This window comes from Lolium rigidum, chromosome 3 (assembly GCF_022539505.1).
Source record: "Lolium rigidum isolate FL_2022 chromosome 3, APGP_CSIRO_Lrig_0.1, whole genome shotgun sequence".
NCBI lineage: Eukaryota > Viridiplantae > Streptophyta > Magnoliopsida > Poales > Poaceae > Lolium > Lolium rigidum.
The window spans coordinates 251,282,804-251,300,327 of NC_061510.1; the positions used below are offsets into that span (position 1 = coordinate 251,282,804).

General features: G+C 44.8%; 1 protein-coding gene and 1 long non-coding RNA gene across 18 annotated transcripts; one reads left to right on the forward strand and one right to left on the reverse strand.

The window, feature by feature from the left end:
• Positions 1–385: 385 nt before the first annotated feature.
• On the reverse strand, positions 386–7,103 carry LOC124703285. Of its 17 annotated transcripts, XR_007003021.1 has the most exons (16): positions 6,720–7,101; positions 6,374–6,516; positions 6,064–6,200; positions 5,859–5,898; positions 5,664–5,775; positions 5,277–5,343; positions 5,086–5,168; positions 4,749–4,807; positions 4,243–4,430; positions 3,754–3,906; positions 2,999–3,225; positions 2,832–2,900; positions 2,071–2,229; positions 1,841–1,932; positions 1,149–1,222; positions 386–1,056 (listed from the first exon to the last, which is right to left on the reverse strand). It is a non-coding gene; the product is annotated as an uncharacterized LOC124703285 (long non-coding RNA). The 17 variants fall into 17 exon arrangements; XR_007003014.1 differs by having other exon boundaries at positions 5,664–6,200; positions 6,720–6,829; positions 6,908–7,102; XR_007003019.1 differs by having other exon boundaries at positions 5,859–6,200; positions 6,720–7,102.
• Positions 7,104–10,780: 3,677 nt separating this feature from the next.
• LOC124699313 lies at positions 10,781–14,319 on the forward strand. Its single transcript, XM_047231634.1, has 6 exons — positions 10,781–10,904; positions 11,429–11,611; positions 11,758–11,883; positions 12,022–12,213; positions 12,926–13,093; positions 13,532–14,319. The coding sequence occupies exons 1-6, from the start codon at positions 10,839–10,841 to the stop codon at positions 13,913–13,915; spliced, it is 1,119 nt and encodes a 372-aa protein (XP_047087590.1). The 5' UTR covers positions 10,781–10,838; the 3' UTR covers positions 13,916–14,319.
• Positions 14,320–17,524: the final 3,205 nt, after the last annotated feature.

The window sequence follows — 17,524 nt, forward strand, 5'->3', positions numbered from 1 at the left end:
GTCTGCTCTTTCAGCTCGTACATTTTCTGCCATGTTGCACAAGATATCGTTCAGAGATCGTAGTAAACATTTGGTAATTGTGAAGTATTTCCTGCGTAACCTGCAATCAATGTGGTGCACTCCGAGTCTGATGCTACAACAGTGAGTGTATGCTAGGCATGTTTTTTTTTTGAACTTGTGTGACTATGTGCTTAGGTACCAGTGTTTTTATCTACTAGATTTAGATGTGCGCCTTGGCGCACGATCCCGTGAAGCCCATGCCGACATACATTCTATATAACCGCAATATAAATTGCACGATTCAGCGATCAAAATTAACTGGCTACATGATAATACACTTTTTATGTTCCACCAAACTATATTGGTACGATGGAATTAGGGTCAATCACACAGAACTACAAACGGAGTAGCAAACTAAGTGTACCAAATAGGTGAGCAATCTCTTAGACAGATACACGGATATAACCATTGTTCGGGAATTGTAGCAAAAAAAAAAACATACCAATATACAAATAGATGCAAAATGCTAAGCTCAGTGGCAGTGTGTGCAACCAAAATATAGTAAAAAGCATAAGATCTACGCCTTATGCTTTTTTACTATGATGTTCGGGCTCCATCTTTTACACTGATAAACATTATGTCAAACATTTTCTATGTAGCTTAGAGAGTAATGGAGGAAGGAACCAAGACGAAATCATTATCTGAGAAGAATTTATATACAACCAACTATCATCTTGGTTATACAGAAGTGGTTTTCATTGTCCTTGCTTTCTCCTTAATCTTTGCTTCATATTTGGTTGCTTCACTGAGGAAATTTTTTCCAAAGTGATATTTATTGGCCTGCCAAGTGATATCTGTAGATTATATAAAAGCTTCTAAATTTGTCTTACCATATTGTTTCATAGCTTATGCAGGACCGGACAATGTGTAAAAAAATTATCTCCTCAAACTCAACCGGAGGTGCCAACTGAAACACACCTTCAGACCCAATCCGAGGCGAGCGATTCCTGGAACAACACTCTCCTGACAGATCAGTTGATAACAGTCTTGTTGTCGCTATACAAAATGCGAGATGGTATTTAGATTGAACAAAGTAACTCCTCATGTAGATGAACTAACACGTGAAAATCAAATCCGTGAAAACTTACCTAGGTCCAGTTGATTCGAAACAGAACATATAAATGTGATGAATATACTGCATATGCCTGCAGCAGCCCACAATCTGAAACAGTGAAAATCAAAAACATAAAGTTAGGCAGCATATGATATATTTCTTAAGCAACTGTTTGTGATTTTCTCCAGCTCATCATGTTAGACACCAATAAAAACCAAGTTAGATTTTTTGGTAAATCAAATAGAAATTCGTAAATCAACAATCGTGTTTCTCTAGCTCATCAAGTTAGTCAGCAAAGGAAATCAAAGGAAAAAAACTCCGTTGCAGTTACAATATAAAAACTAACTAATTGGAGGGGGAGTGGTGTTTTGGAACATGGGAGCATATGCTCCCTATATTTTGAAATACATCTTACATATATTTTAAAGTTCAAAAAATTTGAAACAAAAAATCCGCACGTACATCTTCACGTGCTACGCGCTCACAAAGTCGTTTCATAAAAAATGAACTTACCATGTGACGTGTGTAAAAAAGACAAAATTCAGTGCTGAAAACAATGCTTTTCACAGGATAAGTTATCTCTTTTTTACATAGGCCACAAAAAATATTATTTTTTCGTAAAACTTGACGCATACACATATATTATGGAGATGTACATGTAGAATTTTTTGTCAAAATTTTTCCACACTTCGAAATATGTTTTGTTGGTAGAGGGAGCATACGCACCCGGGAGCCGAATTGAATTTCCGAACTCATATGACCTTCTTAGCTAGTCCAAGCGGAAAAATAATCCTTGCCCTATAGAACACTTATTATATCTGAAACCGAAAGAAAACCTCAATATCGCATATCGATTATATGCTTGTTATCTGATTAATGTACGAAGATGGATTGGTAAGCGGTTTCAGCCATGAAAATCAACGAATGGTTTAGTAAGCAGGTTGGAAGATAGTTACTTTGCCATTGTAATCGAGAAATAGCATTGCACATCTTCAAATTTAGGTTCTGCACCCGCTATCCAAGCCCATCTTCAAATTTAGAATTAACCCAGGTCTTCGGTATAAAAACAAGGTGAGCCGAGCAATGTTAAGTGCCAACCTAAGGTCCCCTCCAGGCTGCAATGAAGGGCAGATAGATGGTTAATTATCTACACGATGTGTATGAAACCAATTAAGACAACCATATTTAGGAGAAAATAAAACCCGCTTCTCATGTTTTGGTCTTACTGCGTATTCAATGAAACAGCATTGATAAAGTAAAATCCACTGAGACAAATAACAAGACGTTACAAATCTTAAGACCCTTCTAAATTTAGAGAGATTCCATCAAGAACAGCTAACAATTGACAATTGCAGTTCTTGTCAATATAAATGAGGTCATCTTCTATTTAGCAGCATAATATATAATATATATGTCTAAGAAGCTAAAGCTTCATCCTGGATAAGACAGGCTATGGCATATTCACAATTTTTGAACCACCCCTTGCCAAAAAATGGCACATAAATCCTAGACAAAATCCAAAATCTTAACACGGTCATGGGATTCAAATCTGAGACATTACTTGATGTGTTTCTCAGAAAATCCCGCGCAAATATGAAAATCCCGCGCAGTATATTTCACATGCAACTATGCAAGTCGGGAAAAGCAAAATATTCAAAATATTCAGAAGGCAATCAAAGCATATATATTACAAAAATAAATCGTTTTGATGTTATACCTATTGATCTAGGACCTCTTCTTTGTCTGAACATTTGCCACAGTTGCCGCAACTTTCTGTGACAGCGGCCTTGCCAATAAACGGTTTACAGAAAACTTTGGTCAGCACAAAAACACATGACGGATACCTATACATCTGAGACTGTTCCCACTAAGAATAGAAGCTACCTTTTATCATTAGGCAGGTCAGGTGGCGGGTCCAAATCCCTAGCTGAACCAACCTCTTCAGACCCAATTTGAGGAAGCAACTCCAAAACAGGGCTCTCTTGACAGATAAAATACAACCCTCTTTGACAACACTGTACAAACGACATCGGACATTTGTACCAACAAATCAAAGGGGCCGAGAACGAAAAATTCCTCGTCATTCCTCTTCAGTTCACAGATACTCCAGCCTGCAAGTAGAAAACTTCATGTTACAAGGGGCCGATTTTCCCATTTGGCGCAACACTTGCAAGTACGGTAAGCATATCAGGATGCTGGTGTGAAAAGGAAAGGACAATGGAACCTATATGCGTTAAGGAATGTGTAACTGCAGCTCATAAGAAGTATTTCACCCTGTTATCTCTTCTCATGGCACAGTAGATAGCCTGAACCTCATCATCTATTTTAGAACAGAGGTAATACAATATATACTCCTACCCGCGCAGTAGAAACCACACGAATTGGTTCGACCTTTTATAGAAAACTATTTTCCGCTCGAAGATATTTTTTGAGTTACTTGTTCATGTACAAACCAAGTTGATCCATATTAAGAGAAGGAAAAAAACAGGAAAAGAGATATCCAATACACTTAAGCGTTGACGCCATCTAAGCAATAAAGCTTGCCAGCCCCTAAAGTATGCTACAAATTTTACTCCACCGTAAGAGAAACTTCTGAATCTAGGTCAGTGCATAATATTTTCATCGTGAATAATCATTACCTTTAATTGACAAATTTCTTCAACAAATGCAGACCAACCTTGGGAATTGGCTCTTGAAGAACTGATTCAACAACATCAACCATTGCGGGAGAAAATTCTTCACCTCCAATACCAATTGTTGTAAATCCTCGGTTCGTTGGGATACAAATTCACCTGTGAAATAGAAGTAGGGTATTATGGATCCCTAAAGTAAGATCCAAAATGTTCGGTCTTTCATGGTTCCTTAAAAATTAGTTGGAAAACTTACAGACCAAAGAATGCTACTACATAATTATCATTGCTATGGCTTCCAAAATATACAATGTAACTAAACCCGGAGCAAACCTAGAGATCCAACATTGGCATACAACATGAATGATGGGATAATTTCTGGACAAAATTTGGTATACAAGGTATTGCATATACAGTTCTTCCATGTAAAGCTATTGCAGGCCATCTTGCAGTAAAACCACAACAACAAATAGGACATGCCAGGTATAAGAGGATTACCTTTTGCTCCAGATTAAGCCACTCATCACCTGAATCATCTTTGGCAGTACCACCGATGATCATATTTGTGGTGAGTGCAGCCCTACATTTGATCCAGATTAAGCCATTCATCACCTGAATCATCTTTGGCAGTACCACCGATGATCTAATTGTGGTGAGTGCAGCCATTCCTTTAGATATTGCCACCTCTGTAAGAAGCGAACAGTAAGGGGAAAAGTATATCTCAACTATCTTAGGATGCAATTTAGCCACACACACAATGGGCTATTATGTAAACTGCGACTGTGACCACTCATATAGCATTTAACAGTAGAAGATAAAACCATCTCAATACATCAATTTCATTTTGCATAGTAAGAATTTTGTAGAACGTCGTAACTAATACATGGCGTACAACTTAAATAAATACAATGGTGTCCATGGATTTCAGTAAAGATGGATAATTATAAGAAGAAAACATTCTAGAAGCAGAAGACATAAGAAAAGAAAAAGAATAGAGTGTAGACCTCATGTTTCACCATATCTCGCAGTGAGGAGGCGAGGCATGAGAAGCATAATGGAACCGCTGCAGCAAAGCTAGCTTAAGTGAGTTGGGCAAACTCAAATCCGATTCTTTATTATCCGTAGTCAACCAAAAGATCAATAAGTGGTACAACAATATGAGGACAGAGAGGATGACATGAATCTGCATGATAATATTTAAACATACATGTATTTGGTCTAATTGAAGGGTTCCATGACACATATGGTTACTCCTCATCTCTAATTTAGGGAGATACTATAATTAATAATGAAGGTTAGTTGAAGTGTAAAAAACATCAAGAAAGAATAAAGAATTTCTACCTACATTGTGCCCAGTAACCACTCTACATGTTGATGTATAAGGCCATCAGTTCCACACCTGTGAAACAAACGCATGCCAACACCTAACAGAGACATCCCATGAAACTCGTCAGAGATATCGATCGTTTCAGCCTGTGCATCTTCTGAATTTGGAACAAGATATGGATATGTTTGTTCTGCAGAGATGTTACCTACGAATGCCCATTGAGGAAGTTCTCTAAAGCTGGGATGCAGCAGCACCTTGCCCAGATCTGCACACTGTGACAACTCACATGAGCAACTGTACAACCACAAAGACGGATCGAGCTGAGTTAAAATTTTGATTTTACAATGAAAATGGTAAGGTATTTTTGTAAAATGGCTATAAGTTGCAACATAACAACATACATCGCAGAGGCAAGTATTCTAGCGGTAAAATCAGATGTGAACCAAAGAAGCATCAGCTAGTAAAAATTAAACACCACTAATAGCACAATCTAGTCAATTGCCAATCAAACAAAAGAACAAATCTGCATAACAATTTGGTGCGGGAGGAAATATGCAATTACTATATTCTCCGGTGTGCATGTATGACTCACTGACTTATTTCCATCCCTCTTCAAACAAACACCGATTGGCCAGCACACTTGCCACAACCGAATCCACCAGATTGAGCACCTCACATGTATCCTCCGGCCTGATTTTTTTTCTCTAACACAACATAGAGCAAAAGTGTGGGTCACAATCACCTTCCACCTGACACTCAAAAACATATTTGTAATCAAAGGGCTTACCTCTCATTGTAATACCTAATGTTGCACCATATATAAGAGGCTACACGAATTCATTTAAACATTGATCGACAGAAGCTAGTGTAAGTGAAATAGACATAATTTTTTGTGCACAAGCAATACAAAACAACGTCATCTAATCTCCAAGCAAAGTTAATCCAAAGGTGAAGGTGATGAAGAAGAATGTAGAAAGATGATCTGCTGCTACCTTAGATCTGGTTGTCCATGACAACCAATGCGAAGGAGTTGTGACATAGTAGGCTTTGGTTCCCTGACCATACGTCCACCGAGTACTCCATCTTTGTGCACTCTCCCTGACACCAACCCCGGTTAACCCGTGATAACCTGCAACATAATCCTCAAATAAAATAGTTATATGTCTCATACACATATCATCAAACAAGTTATGTACATAGGTTTCTCTACAACCTTTTTCTGCCTCTCTCCTGAATGATGGTGGCAAAAACGATGGAACAAGCCTGGATAAAATTATGTTATGCATAAGATATGTATTATACCTGGTTAGGTGACTTCTTCTCCAATTCCATGTTGGCCCTTTTTAACCAAACCAGTGACATCGCTGCTGATGCTCTGCATCCATATGTCCTTGCAGAATCGGAGGTCTCGCGGAATCGTTGAGCATGAGAGTTTCTTTGCCTGTCTTTCCAAATAGAAAGTAAATCTTTTTATTTCACTACATATGCATATATCCCAATCAATTATTTCAGTATAATCAAATAAGCAAAGGTGCAGAGAAAACCATTTTTATTTTTGATAAAGTAGACTAAACATGAGTCAACTTACATCTGAATAATGTGGAGAAACTAAAAACAAAATTAGAGATGAGATTCAATTGGAACTTACATATAAATGATGTGCAAAATTGGTGTATGCTAATCCTTTTGCATCCTCACGGTAGGAGAACAATATAAATGACACCCAACGCTCCTGGAGGACTCACGATCTTGTCATCCCTAGCAGCATTAACACGGACAAACGTAGCCACGATGAGTGAGGGGAGGAGACAAGGAGGCCATGAGGAGGAGATTTACCGACAAATGGTGCAGCAGCAGTAGCTTCATTGGTGGCCTCCTCCACGCTACAGGTTTCATCAGGTGAAAGCCCCATGGCGGCGCGAAATCGCGGAGAGGAAGGGAGGGGAGGAGGAAGCAGCGATGGAGGTGCTGGTGGAGCCCTCCCTCCTTCAGGCGCTCGTCCATGGACTGGCGGCGTCTTCCCCTCGCGCGTCTATGTGGGCCTCCTCGTTGCGGCGTGCTGGGAGCGCTAGGACGCTTGTGACGCCCGGAGGCGGCGGTCGCACCCAAGGCCGACGCTACTACCGGCCGACCATGGCGACGACGGGAGGCGGCCCTCGCGCCCAAGGTTTGCGCTGCTCCCGGCCAGCCATGGCAACGATGGGAGATCGACCGGAGGAGGGAGAGGCCGCGGCAGCCTAACAGCAGAGGCGAGGACGAACGGGAGAGGAGGGGGCAGGCAGAGAAATCTCCAGCAGCCATTGGAGAGCAGGAAGGTCGCGTGGGGATTGGAGGAAAGGCAGCTAGGGTTTCCCCCGTCGCGACGAAGACGAGTTGGCGTTGGGGATGGCTCGGGTCGATGCTGGTGGGCGCGGAGGATGGAACCAGAAAGAGGAGGGGCGTCGCGTCGGAGGCTTCGCGCCATTGGAGCCGAGGAAGAGGGACGGGCGGGAGCTAGCAGCCAGTAAGGTGGGGATTTGGCTAGGGTTTGGAGGGATTGGGGGAGACGAGCTACTGAGGGATTGGGGGAGAGGAATGGTGCGGGGATTGGGTGGGCGGACGACCCTACGCTCGCAGCCACGCGTGACCAACTGCAAGCCCACCAGCAGCGACCGACGAGCGGCCCCAGCTGTACGTGGGACCCACATGCAGCCACAGGCAGGTAAAACACCCACCATTGCATGGCTTTACCTAGCCGGAGGAAAACCCCCACGCGCGACTCAGCCAACCAGCACACCTGCTGTGAGCCCACAACGAACGGACGAGATCAAATGTTGGCTAGGAACAGTAAAAATCTGACGGCCAACATGCTCAGAGCGCTGTGAATCCCCCTATGGGGGGCATCATTTATATCTTTAGATAACACATAGTTGTGAATCCTCTGAGATTGATTGATGGTGCTTTCACCCGAGCTATTCTGTCATGTTTGTTCTGAATTTTTGGTCCATGTAATGTTTTTCTTGTTCAGTTCTAGCTGAAAGAGTGAGGGTTAGTAGACAGACTTTCACCCAAATATGCGCCAGGTTTGCGTCTCCACGGACGCTCGGCGATCGCGCGGAGTGTCCGCCGAAAAAGACGTAGGACCCGTGCGTCAGTGGCAGGAGGTCAATATTATTCCCGCCACTGGCCATTCCCGTCGAACATGCTATTAACAACCCCGTAAGCGGCGCTAGCATGATGACAGTGGTAAACATGATACAACCAACATCATTCTACACTATTTGCTGGGACCTACTCAAGAACAACAATAAGTGGATGACAAGCTTTGCGGCCTACAACGAAGCTGTGAGGAATGGGACAGCGATCAACCTCGACGGCGAAGACGACGATCAAGGCCGTCCAGCCCTTCCACCTCGTCCACGAGGCCATAAGGCTACCAAGGCCGATCTTGTTCGGGAGGCGCAGGCCTTGTTGTGCCCCTTTTGGACTCCACTTTGCGCCGTGACATGTGCGAAGTGTGATGAACTTTTTTTCAGCCCTCAATTTTGCGGCTGTAAAATTTCGTGCAAATTTGTTTCAGTCCATTTTTTGAATTCTTGCCTGCGCCGAATATGCGTCGCCCCGCTGGAGCTAGCCCCAGACGCAAACGGACGCGCGACCATTTCCGCGTCCGTCAGACGACGCAAACGGATAACCGCGAACATTTTGGGTCGCTGAAATGCGTCGCGCCGCTGGAGATGCCCTTAGGGGGTGTGTGTGTGGGGGGTGGGGGGGGGTTCATCTCCGGAGCTACAGTACTAATATGAGTTATGTATCTGAAGTTTAGATTCTGAAAGACTACCAAATAATAGTTCAGCTACTTCCTACTGGATACTGTGCAACAAAATGAATATATTTGGAAGACTTCAATAGTCTATTACGTGAATCATTTCGTGTATATATAAGATAGGTCTGCTGCTGATCAATGTAGCTAGTGTGCAGGACAGCGGCTAAGCTAGTGTACACATGCTGTTGATCAAAGAAGCTGCGACAACGCTAGGCTAGCTAGTGTGCAGGCAAATAAATTTGCTTAGGCAGCATGTCCGTATTGTCCAGCGGACAAAGCGGACAGGTGAATGTGTTTACACGGAATCCACGGACAAACAAATTCGCTTAGGGCATCTCCAACCGGGCGACCCAAACGGACGCGCTGGGCCGTCCGTTTTGGGCCGTTTGGGTCGCCGCTCGGACACGCGGACAGCGGCCCGCGTCCGCGTGTCCGTTTGGGTCGCGCGCTGCGCCCAACGCGCGGACGCATCGCAAATTGGAGAAACACGAAAACAAAATGAAAATGGCAAATTTAAACGATATTTGATTAAACATATGCCCTATTTTGGGCAAATTTAGTACATAGCCCTATTTTGGGCAAATAAAACTAACAAAAGAAGCCCCTATATGGGCTTTTAAATTTAAACTAAAATATAAACAGAAAATAAAAAACCCTCTAGGGTTTGGTCGGCGGCGCGGTGGCCGCCGGTGCGCCGCCTAGCCCTCGTGGGCGTCGTCGGCGACGTCGTCGAGGTCCCCGGGCGGCGAGGCACTGTTGTGGCTCGACCGCGCCGGGGACTCCGGCCGGGAGACCACGGGGCCTCCTCCCACGGCGAGTGGGGGTCCGGAGCCACCCGCGCCGCCCGGAGGCGCTGCCGCCTCTCCGCCGGCGGCGCCGCCCGGCCTCCGGCGCCGACTCCTCCGGCGGCGGCACCTCTCCTCTCGGCGGCGGCTGCTGCTCGGCGGCGCGGCGCCCGGCCTCCTCCCGCCGCGCCGTCTCCTCCTCCTCCTCCCGTCGCGCCCGGAGGGCCCGGGCGTAGAGCTCCCGGCCCTCCGCGTCCTCCACCTCCCGCCACGCCGCCCTCCTCCATTTCGGAGGTGCGAATGGCCGCATGGAGTTGCGGCCATTTCGCCTCCTCCTCCGCCGCCGAGATGATGAGGGCGGCGCGGAGGTCCGGGTCCTCCTCCGAGGACTCGGGCTTGGGCTCGAGCAGCAGCGGCGGCGGTTGCGGCAATGCCGCGCCGCGGCGGGCGGCCTCTCCGATGTGGAGGCCGCCTCGGTTTCCGCACGATGGTCGCAGCGCCGGCGGACGACGCCGGCTGTCGCTCGCCTCGTCGTCGTTGGCTCCGGTGAAAACCCGCTCGGGGCCATGGCGGCGGTTTCGGCTGCGGGAGTGGAGTGGGGACCGGAGTGGAGGGCCGGATCCCCTCCGGTCCCCATTTAATAGACTCCCCGGTCACCGACGGGTGGGCCCAAGGGAGACGAGGCGACCGGCGCGCGGACGCGAGCGGACGGCGCGTGCCATCCGCGGCCACGCAAACCTAGCCCAGATTTGGGCCGGGTTTGCGTCGTTCCGGACGCCGCGGCCGTCCGCTTTTGCGGTGCGTCCCCGCGTTGGGCCGGGTTTTTGTCCGTTTCGACCCATCCGGACGCGCGGTCGCGGGATGGGTCGCCCGGTTGGAGATGCCCTTAGGCGGCTCAGACGGCACACTCAACGGACTCCACGGAGGCGTCCGCCTGCATCCTGAGTGGTGGTGCCATACTGCCATGCGATGCAAAAGGCGGGGTGTTTGTGCGAAGACTTACAGGTGGGCCGTGGGCCGTGGGCGCATCTGTCGTGCATCGACAGGTTGGTCCAGCTTGGTCGGTCTCAAGTCTCAACCATCTTTCTTCTCTCAATCAAAGCAAGCAAGGGATCACCAAAGCTACAAGCTGCTGCCTGCTTCTTCCTCTCCGCGTTCCAACTACCCAGCCAAGACCATGGCCTACCGCCGGAAGCAGCAGGGTCCCGTCGGCGCCGACGATCGCCGGACTCCCCAACCCCAGGCAAGCGCTCCCTTTTTCTCTTCCCCCTCCTCTGTACCGCCCGATCTCTCCGGTCATCGCTGCCAACTTGCTGCGCTTGCGCCTGTCGCAATCCAATATTATATCGGGATCACATCGCGTCCAACTCGCTGCTACGGCTGCTACGGCTGTTGAGACGATGTGCGATAGTCACGGCCTGATGCGGGTTTTCCCCTCTTGCTTGCCAATTTGGGGGCAGCTCCAGCAGCAGTTCAGCTCATGGCGCAGCAGGTCAATTTGATTCGATCCTGAACATGCCAACTCCGTGGCGTGATAATCGCCGACCGATAATCTCACTCTGATTCCAAATCCATGACCGACATTATTAGCAAGCTATACTGCTATAGCCTTCCTATGCTGTCTGTTTCTGATCTTCAGTTTTAGGTGAATATTAGCATGTCTGTGTCTCACCTAAGAATTACTGTTATTCTTCATGCACTGAAAATGGTTGGTCTGTTTATATAAGTACCTCTGCTGAATTTCTCTGTGCCGTGACAAATGAGCAGGGTTCGGCTGCCTCGTCGTACACGTCAATGGATAGCATGCGTGAGCCTAATAAGCTTGGATTGTGGGGATCTTTGGCAAGAAAAGCCAAGGGGATTCTCGACGAGGATGCTGCCGCGCACAAGTTCGACGACTATGGGAAAGGCCAAACCACTCGCAAGCCTGACTCGTCGATTGGAGCTCAGGTGAGCAACAAAATAGAAATGGAGCATGGTCCGCATACATTGGTGAAAGAAACACAACGAATACAGTCACTCAGTCAGTAAGCTTATTGTGCATTGCCTGTTCCTAGGTGATTTACACCACTCTCTGTTTTTTCTCTTTATTTCAGGCCCCCCAGTCTCGTTGGTCATTCGACAACTATGGAGGGACTGAAAGGAGTGAGCCTCGGAAGAGGTCGGAGGCACTCGCTGCTTCTGTCAACCAGTTTGGTGGAAGAATCAGAAATGCCTTGGAAGTAATGTTCTTTAGCATCATGCAGCTCTATTTATTTCGCGATATCAGTATTGTGTTGTATTTTGGTGGATGAAAGTTTCTATTGAAAATTCAGTATCCTATTGGCTTTCTCCACTAACTTGTTTTTGTCTGTTAACAGGAAGGTCTCATCATTGTCGATAATAAGACATCAAACATAATTGAGGAAACAAAGAAGATACAAATTAGAAGAAAGCCTAATGGTTCCAGTCCGTATATGCAGAACCCTGCTGCAGATACATTCACCCCTCCCAGTTTCTCACAGAAAGCTGAAGCTGCAGCCCAGGAGACCCAATTAAAAGCTTCTCGCGACGTAAGGTGCCATGCCGTTACAGCTCAATTAGGACTATGCTTTATCAGTTCCATTATGGAAAAGCTACTAGACGTTTTCAATGGCAATTTTTTCTTAAAGACGCTTATATTTCCAATAAAGAGACTCATTTTATCTTATGAATGAAAAATATTTTTGAGAAACAGTAAAGCAATAAGGAAAATAAATACATGACTGCAACTGCAGAACATAGGAAAATTGTAGCAAAATGCTTCGATCCTACGTGAATGAGTAGAAACAAAGTGCTCGGAGTGGATGTCAAAATTCCTGCGGAATTGTTGGCATAGGAAATCAGTTCATAGGATTTTGATAGCATCACCCTTCTGATTCAAAGAGCCTCTATGGAGAATTTCCTAAGGATTGGAATCCTACAAAAAAAAAACCCTATGGAATTCTTAAAACCCAATGTGGCCATCAATATCTAGATTAGTTTTTCTAATATCATTTCATCTAAGCCAAAGGCAGCATGGCACTAATAATTCTTGGTAGCAATGAACAGAACTGTTATATGCTGAAAGATATTTGTGTTAACTACTAAGTTCTTGGTTTTGGCTATCTATATATGATTCAAAATATGCCATGTCTACTTTTCACTACCCATTTAGACAACAACACTGCATAGATTCAGATATGGTCATTTGTAATATATGTGCGTGCAATAGTGCTTTCTCTTACCCCGTACAAATTATTTCAGGTTGCTAATGCGATGGCTGCTAAAGCAAAACTTGTACTCCGCGAACTAAAAACCGTTAAAGCTGACCTAGCTTTTGCTAAGCAGCGATGCAGTCAGCTAGAAGAAGAGAACAAAATGTTACGTGAAACTAAGCAGAAAGGGGTCAAAACTGAAGAGGATGATGACCTGGTAAATTTTATCTTGTCCTAATTGAATTGAGTTATATTGTATCGTATGCAGTGATGACAGTACTGCTCATTCACGATTCTTAATTTTATTCACTCATTACTAGTGTAAATAGCAAAGATGGATGATATTAGATATAGTTTCATTTAAGAAAATATTGGATATAATATGACTGTTTTCTTTCTGTCTGTAACTTTGGAATCATACTACATTTTGTTGTGGTTGATTCACATGGAAGTATGTGGTATGGCTAGTCGTAGTTTATAAAATAAGAGTTGATTGATCGGTACTTTTGGCTGGCTATTCAAGCTAACTATTCATTTGAACAGATCTACCAGTGTCACTTCACCACTTTAATTGTTTCTATAGCTGATGTTTATTCTTTCGTTGAGCATAGCCTTCCCTCTTGAGGTCATACTGAAACAACCCTCCTTGAAACAGATCCGAATGCAACTGGAGGCATTGCTGGCTGAGAAATCAAGGTTGGCACAGGAGAACTCCATGTATGCCCGTGAAAACCGGTTCCTCCGTGAAATAGTAGATTTTCACCAGTTCACTGGTCACGATGTTGTCTCCTTTCGTGATAGCGAAACGAAATACAACAAACCAGAAGATAGAAGTTACAGCTATGCAGAAAATATGTTTCCAGTGGTTGATGCTTATTTGGATCAGGAAGAAGTATCCCCTGTGCCCTCCAGGTCAGAATCTCCAATTGTCAGCCGGGACGAGCCATCATCCCCAAAGTCCAGCAATTCTGTAAGCAATGCTGCCAATTCACCGAGGAACTCCTCAAAGCCAAATGAGTTGGTACCTGACAAAGATTGATGTGTGAAGGCTGGTACCCTGCTTGTTTTGGCTCGCGGCTGTCATTTGGTTGTGACAGCTGTGCATGAAGTTTTGTCCATTCATTTGTTGACATCGGTTTGCAGTTGTCGAATGTAAGTTTAGGTACAGGTTTCTGTGTTTGTGCAAGATTACGTGGTCTGGAATTTGCATATAGTGTTCATATATAGGGCAAACTTTGCAGTGATTACCTGGTTTGGAATCTGCATGCATTGTTCATGTACAGGTAAAGTTTGTACAATACGGTTTGTTCATTCATGCATGTAGTGTACGGTTGGTGAAATTGTTTTGTCTGAATAGGGAAAATGAACTTCACGTTGAACTTGGAAGAGTGGGTATATGTCATATGTGTATGTTGGTATTGGTAAATGATGATAATGGATCAAGGTTTGTGCTCTCCTATTGCTTCTTCTGAACTTTGAACTGTCTATCATGCTAAATTACACCCCAGTTCGACGGTAACAATTTCCTGATTGCCACAAATGCCTGTAAATTTCCTGCATTGCAAACAGGCGCTGTACCCTTTGCATTGCTTGATCAGTGAAGCTACATAGTCGAAGGCCCACCTAGGAAACCGTTGTAGAATTAATAGCCCACTGCCCACGGACATGCGGCACGTCGAGAACGAGGGGGTCGACCATGAGAGAGACCATCCTAGCTAGTACTTCTCCATCGTTGTGCGGATCCAGAGACCACATGAATTTGTCCTTTCACTAAGATGTTCTATTTCTAGGCGTGTGACAATTTGTTGTCACCTAGTAGACCAGACAAACGAATGGCATTATTTGCTTCCAGCTTTGCCAGATTAGTTGGCCGTGTACGTGCACCAACTAATGCGATGCTCAAGAGTAACATTTGCACTTTGAACAAGAAAAACTTTCAGAAAAAAGAGAAAAAGGCAGGCAAACTACCGTTGGATTTAGAAGGGAAGAAAAGGTATTTGCAAGATCACATCAAAAGAGGTGAGGAATATAGGGCCGTAACCGAGGAAACTACAATGGTGCCTCGTCTCCATCCGTGAAGGCATATACCCTTTGTTCAATTTCATCCTGAATAAGCGGCACTACATCAATCAAAACTCAAAAGAGCTTCATTTCAAAAAAAAAAAAAAAAACCCTCTCATTCCTTTCCTTGCAAACACCGCTAAATGATGTTAGTTCTGGTGCCACTAGGCACTAGCATCCTTCTTTTCATATGTCAGGTGTAGGTTTCCAGCACTAATTAAGAGACTGCCTTTTTTTGTTGTAGGCGAAGGCATAGAGTATCGTTCGGGCGGTAAATGTGAAAGAAAGGTATTGGACCATGTTTGGGTGCGGTAAATCTCCGCGTTGGTATGCCGATTCGGCGTGCGGGCGGCCCGGTGTCGGCAACGCAGCGATGTGGCCTCTTCCGGCGTCGATGGCTCACCCTGGCGGCTGTAACGTTCCTGTGTGGTGTGGCGAAAGACGATGGAGGAGTATCTAGTGGTCCACCTGGTGTTGGGTGCGAGTATGCCAGCGAAGGCTTGTTTCAACCTTGGCCGGAACCGTGGACGACAACGCCCCAAGGAGTCATTACCTTGTTGGAGGCGTAGTGGGGCGATTCTCGTTCCTTGTGTGTTGGGGGGGAGGGGGGTAACTAACTGAAAAGACTAGTATGGTGAAAAGAGCTAGGGAATCCACTTATACACTTAACACCCCCTTATGTGTGACACGAAGACAAGACAATACATGTAAACAGAGAGGTATGGCTCAACAGGCTAAGGGGAGCAACATAATTTATAGAATAAATTTTGAAAACAAGAACTCAAACTCGAGACCCTAGCCCTGATACCATATTAAGCTTTCGTGCATTAATAAACAATTTCAAAAGACCGATCTTATGGAAAAATTTAGCCAAGCTTCTATCCGTGTTGGGAAGAGCATGCACCAATTTAGCTTTTTAATCAAATAATCACGTGAAGTAGGTTCTCTTTGTGTTGCAAAATGTGAGGTGCCATGCACCTCAAGCTTTAGTTGGTCAACACTTAGAGCATGTGTAGCAGATCCTGTAACAATCGGTATTGTAAAAGTTGTTTAGGGTAAAGTGTAAATCATTTTTTACACTACGAAGGTGGACCGGGTAGAACATATACAAGATGAAACCCTAAAAAAATTTCTACCATACATGATTTATCCTTCCTCGCCGAGATCAACAGGTCGGAGCGAATCGAAAAGGTCGCAGGGCTCTGGCCGGCCGTCTACTACGACGTGGGTAAGCCGCCGCCCTACCCATAAAATGCAGTTAGATCCATAAAATGTGGAGACGATGATAGCGCGCATTACTATTTTTGTGTCATATGACCATATTTTGTTAGCCTAATTGTAGACATATTTGAATCTTGAAATGTGAGGGCGCCTTGTATGAGCGAAGTGCTGGCTCGTTGAGGTCAGTCAAGAATGGCAAACTGCAACCAAGAATGAAAAATTGACGCTAAAATCATGAATGCCAAATTGAACATCTACTAGCTGGATTGCGTCCATTGTGGATGAACATTGATGAGTGCCATTACACCGGCACCATACCTTGCTCGCTGCAGGTGCAGGACCAGTGCAAATCTCAGCGTGCACACATGAACGTATTTGTACATGCTTGGCGCCGTTTACAACGCGTGAATTTCCTCTCTGGTCCATTTCAAATCGAAGCGTTTTCTGCGAATTCTGGCGGAATTCCGTATGAAGCTCCCGCGTCCATGGCCGTAATAATATTGGATTAAGCATCTAACGCTTTTTTTTTTTGACAATTGATTCGATATCAATCCACGTCCTAAAGTTCAAACGAGAAAGTATCTTTCGGTATAGTTGAATAGCAGTGCTCCTGCACTGGTTCATTCGTTTTCCAGCTATTTGCAAAGTCAGCGGCTAAGCAGGATATGTGTCATGGTTACCCTTTTGTGCCACATAGGCACATACGCTCAACTCCTTTATTGAGCATTGTTAGTGGTTAAGTTTCATATCTTGGAGAGGGGCCTCATCGTGCAATAGTTCTAGTTGGGTTCTAATAATGTCACTGACCCACAGAGAGGACCATATTTCCTGGAATATTGGGAAAACGTTGATTGACAGTCTCTTTTTTTTTCTGAAATGAAGAAGAAATGCTTAGAGGAGTTGGTTCATTTATTTTTCAAAAAATGGCACTTTATTACTCAAAGTTTGACGTAATACACCCGGTCTCTACATAGCTAGGATGCACACAGCCATTCCAGGTTACAATCCAAACAAAAATAGTGCAACACAAAGGACAGTTCTAAAAAAACAATCATATCATTGTGCAGGAGCCTCTATCCTTACACTATACAGCCACCTATGTTGGATAATAAACTCCTTAGCCGAATTTTTCAATCGTGTAGAATTGTTGGTTCATTTATGGAGGCCTAAGATCCATTCCGCTCCTCCACAGCGATCCCGGAGAAGAGAGAAGAAATGGTCTTATGTTCAACGAAAGTAAAGGATGTGTGTTTATGCCGTAGCATGCGATAATTTCATATTGCCACCGTCTCTGTCTTTTCTTGCGAAGGAAGAACTGATCATATTAACCAAGATTCATACAGAACAGCCCAAGAAACAAAGGAAA